This window comes from Eschscholzia californica, unplaced genomic scaffold (assembly GCF_041429995.1).
Source record: "Eschscholzia californica isolate CP2 unplaced genomic scaffold, dmEscCali1.0.p SCAF_2, whole genome shotgun sequence".
NCBI classification, from domain to species: Eukaryota; Viridiplantae; Streptophyta; class Magnoliopsida; order Ranunculales; family Papaveraceae; genus Eschscholzia; species Eschscholzia californica.
This window is the reverse complement of record NW_028238309.1, coordinates 40,442,069-40,449,820: the sequence shown is the minus strand read 5'-3', so window position 1 is coordinate 40,449,820 and position 7,752 is coordinate 40,442,069. Positions and strand designations below refer to the sequence as shown.

Sequence of the window (7,752 nt, the reverse complement as noted above, 5' to 3'; positions counted from 1 at the left end):
ATGATGAGGGTTAACGAGTGTAGAAATTTCATTGTCTAGGAAGCTAATAGTTTGCTCAGTATAGGAGGGCCCTGTGGTTGAGCTGACGATTGGGTTGACTGCAGCTCGAGCACTTCTTTTGGCGGCCGAGTGACTGACTCCACTCACTTCTGATCCTCTTGTTATGACTATGCATATTTTCGAGGGTGTAGGCTCCTCTGGTTCTCTAGTCGGTGCGTCTCTTTAAGCTAATGTGTTATTTCCCTTGTCGGTTAACAAGTCAGTGAGATGACCACTCTTCAGCAACTCGGCCACTTCGAGCTTGAGGGCAATGCATTCAACAGTGGTATGTCCATGGTCACTATGGAACTTACACCATTTAGAGTTGTCCCGTTTCTCACTTGGGGTCTTTGTCTTTCCTGGCCATCGGACATTGTTTCCCATCCCCTTCAAGATTGCTACAACTTCAGCTGGTTCGACGTTCAAGTTGTACTCTGGAATTCTGGTGCGAATTGGTCTTTGTGGCCTATCGCTAGTTCGACTCGCTGGGTCGAGTGGTTTTCTGTTGTCTCGGGGTTGAGATCTCCTTGAGGTAGTGTAAGGCTCTGAATATCTACCATCTGACCTGCGATCTGTTCGTCTCAAATGACGTTCTCGGGATCGTTCGTCGCTAAGGTAGTGTCTGCTTCGATGGTACTCGTCTTCTTCCCAACGGATCTCTGCCCAGGCTCGAGCAAGGACCTCCTCCATGGTGGTGCAGTTGAACTTGGTGAGGTTTTTGTAAAGTTTGCTATGTGAAAGTAACCCTTTTTGAAATGCATCCACTACTATCTCTTGGTTGCAATAGGATATTGAGACTTTTTCTCTATTGAACCTCCCCACATAATCTCTAAGTGGTTCACCTCGCCTCTGGCTATGTTGGTAAAGGTCTCGAGGGAGCTTCTCTAACTTCTTACTACTGGCGAACTGTTCGACGAACGTGTCTGTCAGCTGGGCAAATGAGGCGATGGAGTTGTTCGACAGGTTGGTGTACCACTGAAGAGCTGGACCAATGAGGCTCGACCCGAAGCTTTTGCACATGCAAGCCTCCTTAAGGTCTCTCGGTATGGTTGCAGTGAACATCCTCTATTTGTTTGAGGCGATATGGTCTTCTGGATCTGAGGTGCCGTCGTACATTCTCATACTTGGGAACGAAAATTTCTTCGGCATCTCCACCAAGGCAATGGTGTCGACGAAAGGGGAGTCTGCATAACTCTGGGGTAGACTCTTTCTAAACAGGGTTGGGACTCCTGGAATGAGAGTGATCAGAGCCTCCATCTCCGCCAATTTTTTAGCCATTGCTCGCTCCAAGGGGGTTCCTGCAAGCCAGAGTTCAGACCATCAGTCAACAGACTAAAGGGTAATCCAGTAGGTGGAAAAGTAGGAACACTAAGGGAGTATGATAAAAGAGGTACAGTCATCGACTGCGATTGTTGATGGGTTTGAGCTGAGCATTGGAAAGATGATAACAACGTCGTTGCTGGGATCGTGGTATTAGCCACTGGATTCGAAATTGAGACGCCAATGGTGCCAGACTAAGCTGTTGGTTGGCTAGAGGAGTTTCCTGCTTCAGGGGTCACCAAAGTTTGCATTGGGATGTCTGGAGTTCGGAACCTAGGTCTTGTTGGATACGCCATGGTGAGTTCAGTAATTTTTTTCTTGAAGTAGTTGATTCTCTGCTCGAACCAGAGCATTCTCTTCCTCCAAGGCCTTAAACTTTTGGGAGTTTTCTCGCATCTGAGTTGTGAGTTCGGCGATTTGGGTCGAGACGTCATTTGGTGAGGTTACCATTCCTTCTTCAATTGATGAGGTTGTTTGAGATGTTAGTTGAAGGGGCCCCACAGTGGGCGTCAAACTGTGGACGGTAGAAAATCACACAATTAACAGAAGGTCAATTGATGGGCCACCGACAACTTGGGCTTTAGACGTCGAGACGGACGAAAAACCGGTTGGACCTGTAGACAGACAAAAACGAGTAAAATCGTGAAGTCTTGGGGACACCGGGATGGTGTCTTGCCAAGGGCGCTCCGACGTTCAAGTCATCAAGCTATAAATAAGATAATATAAACTGGTGGAATGTTGAGGGTGTCACCGTGTTGTATCGTCGGAGGGTGGCTCGACTCGTAGAGTGGCCGGAGCTTCGACTCTACGGGATAGTTGATCGGGTTGGTCTCCTATGTAGGATTTTGTGTGTATCTAATATAACTATCTAATGTTCTAAGCGGAATCTCAAGCATCATATATTTAACACTAGATTACCAGGATCGATATACATGACTAATCAATGAACTAGAATGGAAAGATGATTACCTTTATTCGCTTTCCCACAAACTAAATCCTGACCAGTATTCGGAAGATAAGAGCTCCAATTGTTTCTCTACTTGAGACACCGAGTGTATGACTTGAACTCCCTCCTTCGAGTCATCTAGGACCTTCTTGAAGGTTGAGATGAGGAACTCCTTCTTTTTTACTAGATAATTGAGAAAACTCCTTTTCTCTCTCCCTCTCAGACAGCTCTCTCTCTGAGAAAAAGTGATTTCAATTCCCTTCAATTGAATTCTTTTGATTACTTCACTTGCTTTTGGTTGTCTAATTTGGTCCTTATATAGAAATCCTTAGAATAGGTGTTAGACCCAAACTAGGATTCATAAAGACTTAATTAGAAGAAATTTCCCGAAATACCCCTTTAGGGTTCCCTTAGTGTGTCTGGCCAACATAGCCCTTTATGGGCTTCCTTGGCCGGCCCACTTAGGGCCTAACCAGCCATAAGATGACCAGCCCCCTTGCTTAGGTCGGCCATCACATGGCCGGCCCACCTTTAGCCTTTCCTGGCCTCCCCTTTCGGGCCCGAATGTGTGTGTATGTGTTCAGACTCCTCCGAACTTATTTGGCCTTACCGATAATGGATCTAATCCACTTATTTGCCAATCCCTCACTAGGAACAAATATGTCTTAATCAAGACAAGACAGAGAGAGATCGAGTTATCGACTTCTAACCAGAGAAACAACAATTTGTTAATGAAGAAGAATTCTTCCATGATCCTTGAAAACGACGAAATTGTAGTTAGAAAACCCCTCTTAAATCTTGGAATTCATTTTCCTTATTCTTTCTTTGATTTCTCCATTAAAACTCTTCCTCTATCTCTTTAAACAAAGAACAGGTTGGAATTTCGTTCTCAACTGATTGGAGAACGAGAGAGAATCTGAGAGGGAAAGGAGAGAGAGAGATAGATGGAGATTAAGGTGTGTTTGGAAAAAAGAAAGTAACTTTTCAACTCTCAGAAATTTTGTACCCTGTAAACTTTTTTTGTTTCCCCAAACATCGACCCATTTAAATTCTGCTTTGGAAAAACACTTCTTTATTTTCATCTTCTTCACCATTACCGCCACCACTCTCATTGAACACCAGCACCATTTTTGCCTTTTTCTCTACAACAGAGGAAGTCCTTTATCATCGGTAGCTCTTTCTTGCAGAAGAACGATCGACGGGTTTGAGATCTAGATGGTTTATGGAATTGAATCTTCTCGTAGCCGTTTTAAGGAGATAGGTTGAGATTTCCATTTCAAGAGAGAGATCAATGTGGGTTCTCTTTCTCGCCACTCTATAAAGAGTACAAAAGATGATAGTGGTAGAAGAATATGATTAGACAAACAGACTTAACAGCCGGGCATATGATTAATCTTTTTTGAGGTAAAAATGATTATTGGAGTGAGAGCAAAATTGTAATCTAGTCATGGAGTTGGACACCATCTAAAATTTTGGAGTACTACTTTTTTAGTCCAAATCCACATTTAGGCAGAAACTAGATGAGACAAGGCATATGTTTTTTTTTTTGTTGAAAGAGACAAGGCATATGTTGCTACTCATTTTCTCAACTTTGATCATATACACCAAGATCTGTTCTTGCCTTTGCGTTGTAAAGCTGTTAGGTACTGCTGTAGCTCACTCACAACAAAGTAATTGTTTTAAACTAATATATAATTTGTGTACAAATGAGATATAATTAAATAATCCAAACAATTAATTAAGGAGGTTAGCAAATCATGACACATTTTATTAGTTATTACTTCAAAAATAATGATTCAAACATGTATACTCCAGTCAACATTTGGTTGCCCAAGTGGTTGATAGTGTTCACATAAATTCCAAATTATTGAAATCCAAGGTTCAATGTCCAAAAGAGGTAGAATCTATAGTTATTGAAATTAAGTTATTAAAGGTATAAATAATGTTATAAGTTTGTCGAGTTTTAGGTTCTATGTTGTTGGGTTTTAAGCCTCTTTCTTTATTAGTTTAACTTAGGCAGTTATCATCACATCTTCATAATACATCAATGTCTTGTAATGACTAATGTAGATCGTAATCGATTTTTCAAAAAAAAATGTACGCTCCATTGTTTTTACTTGTTAAAGAAAGGCGATTAATGAGAACTATTGTTCTTATAATTTTATTAGTGGAAGAAAAAAAGTTAAAAAACATAAGAAAAGAAAATATAACCAAAATGTTGGTACGACAAAATGGCTTTAATGATAGCGTATGTGTATATATACCAATTTAATTTGGGTTAGTTCTAACCTCCAATTTGGAACGATCGGAAAAGCTCACTCATCAAAGACGATGAGTATCATTTTAAATTGAAAGGGTACAAAGAGAAATAAAATATTTGTCATTAATTTTGTTTGACGGAATTATGGTCTGGGAGTGTCTCATTGGAGCATAGAAAATGGATCACATGTTCAACTTGGTCAAAATTTAGGCTCAAAATCGGGATTAACCTAAAATAAATTCAATATGAATATACTCAATGAAAGTTGAATCTTAGAAAACTTAGATCATCTCGAATAGACTTTCAACAGATTCGAAAGAAATATTGTCTCACTGGATTTTTAGAGTTTTTGTTATAAAAACATATATAATGTAACATTATATTAAACACTCGATGATGATGTGGATGTAGTTATTTCAGACTTACTCAATATGACACTCTAAATTCAGAGTTTGTTCACATACATCTCTGAGTGCCAACTCAATTAACTTTAAAACTAGTAAGAAATGATATTTTATAACTATTTCTTTATCTAGCTTTAGAAACCAATAAGAAATCATATTTTATAACTATTATTTCTTATTAAATTTAGGATTGACATATGTATCAAATAGAGATATCTTTTTCATATTTTTGGTTTCTGCAGAGAAGAATGTCACGTAACATAGAGAAAATGTATTTTTAATTTCGTTGTAACTGAGCTTTAATATTATTTTTTTTTAGTTTGTCTTCCTTGGTGACTTCCATCATCCAAAGGTTTTATACATCTTAATATTTTCTTCTCTTCTTTTGATAGGTGTATAACTTTAGCATTAACCTTACTTCTCAAACTTTCTTTCTTTTCTTCTTTAATTATTTTATTATATATATATATATATATATATATATATATATATATATATATCTATATAACAAAACACAATGTTTTGTGCTGACTGGGACAAACCCATAGATAAATCCGGTCGTTCGTTGTGTTTGATCTTAAATCTTGATGGTTAGATCTATTACCTCCTTAAAAAAGACATAATTCGCTCACCCACTCATTATCACGGTTATCGGTTTTATATATCTCAAAATCATGACCGTCTGATTCACTATCTTCAAATCTCAACCCTAACATGTCTTACCCTCACAAACCACCCATAAAACCTCCTTAAATGCCCTCTACTAAATGACCATTATATATAATAAATGTCATTAAAATTTTTATATAACTTCTACTCTCTCTAAAAAAAAACTGAAAAGTTCAAAAAAGAATATGAGAAATTGGGTCAAACATATGGATAATGGTGACACCCAGCCTTTAGATGTTTGGATTTAATGGTTTAATATACCCTTCACACTTGGAAATACCAAAAGGTTCCATGATTTTTCATACTATAAAGCATGATTTTTCATATGACATGAAACAACTAGCCATCCAATATTTTATCTTCTAATCATAGCCATTAGATTTTTATTATTATCACTATATTATATATATAGGTCAGTAAAATTGAAATAAAACGTCTCAATGCTACTCATCTTTTTCCCTCTAATTTTTAGTTATCTTTTATTTTTTCATTGCCAAATTGTAACTGTCCCTCTTTTTCCTCTTCATCATTAGTATAATTTATTCTCCATCATTACTAAATTGTAACTCCCCCCTTCTACTTCCTCTTCACCATTATAAATTACAATGAGCTAACAAATCATCTCAATTTCTTTCACTGATATCTGTCTCTTGAAGGTACTTATTTGTCTCTCAGATATTGCGATATAGAAATACAAATTTACCTATTTGTATTTCCCATATTATAACCCACCAAATACCAATTGGTTTGTCCTTATCTGGCTGTTATTCGTATTAGAAAGGGATTCTTGGATGACGCACTTTCAAAACGATGTATATGTAGTTAAAATTATTATTTTTTTTATTAATTTTTATGTGCGGAGATTTTGTGTTTGTTATGGATTTTAATAGTTATGGTGATTTTTGTATAGATATAAGGCGTTTGGTGAAGTCAATGCAATTGAAGTAGCTTGGAATCAAGACTAGGAAAGGGTGTACTCTGAAGTGTTTTCTTGAATATGAAAATAGTGTATAAAGAAAATTATGAATTTATTTTATTTCTACAAAATATTTATTATTAGATTTGCAATATGCAAACTGAATTTTGTTTTCAAATTATACAGGTAACACATACAATCTGAGTTTTTTCTTTTTGTATTTTTGTTTCTTGAGATGTACTTATTAAGAAACTCAAACTATTAATTGGGGTAAATATATGTTCTTTTTAATCATGTTACATGCTTCTCTCTGCAGCCGAGGTGTTTTCTAAATTGAGGTATTCGTTTTAGGAAAATAATGAAATGTTTAGTTTTTTTCTAGATTTTGTGACCAACTCTAGATTGCAGGATCTCCAAGATTTTCAATTTCATAATGTATATTACATACTTTTCCAACTCTTTCGGTTAATAACTTTTCAAATTCCTCAATTTTCTCTCTTTTTTATTTTGCGAAATGAACGTTAGATTTTATTATAGTCGAAAACGGCTAAACAGTTTTTGTTGAAAAGTGTAGATCGAAATCTAAACTTCTTATCATCTATCTAATTTTCATTTGTGATAAGTATTATCTAACTATTAATTTTATAAACTATTCATAAGTTTTTGTAATTTTAGTTTATAGGAGGCAGATTTGCAGAGAGTAGTGAAGTTTCAGTAATCGGAGTATTTAGATTTGAAATGTTTTTTTTTTTTTATCAAGATCTCTCTCTCCTTCTCCCTATCCCTAATATATATTTTTAAATATGCCAATACAAATATTTAATTTCATATTTTTTAACTCAAAGGAAAAAAGTTAAGGTCGTTTTGCTTTCTTTTTTCTTACATTTGTTAATATTAGCATTTGCTTTAAATTTTTCATTGTCCTAAATAGTATTAATTTCTTTTTATTTTGAATTCGGTATTTTTTATCCACTGAACTTCATCTATTCCGAACTTCATTTTTTATCCATTGAACTACTTCATTGTCTTTTTTGCTTTCTTTCTTTATTCTTACATTTGTTAATATTAGTACCATATACTACCAATATTAAAAATTTCTACAAGTCTGTGATAACTAATGTGAAACTCTTTTTCTCATATGAAATTTGTAGCAAGTGACTGAAATTATATAACTTTCAACGTAGTTCAATATATAACT

The 7,752-nt window shown here is 35.8% G+C and overlaps 1 protein-coding gene across 1 annotated transcript; it reads right to left on the bottom strand.

Moving 5' to 3' along the window:
* Positions 1-222: 222 nt before the first annotated feature.
* LOC147557909 (uncharacterized) lies at positions 223-1,101 on the bottom strand. The gene has a single exon (XM_086658957.1). It carries the CDS (start codon positions 1,099-1,101, stop codon positions 223-225), a length of 879 nt encoding a protein of 292 aa, XP_086515083.1.
* Positions 1,102-7,752: the final 6,651 nt, after the last annotated feature.

What these genes read in the sequence shown, in the direction of transcription:
- LOC147557909 (XM_086658957.1), bottom strand. Translation starts at nt 1,101, where the DNA reads ATGTTCACTGCAACCATACCGAGAGACCTTAAGGAGGCTTGCATGTGC.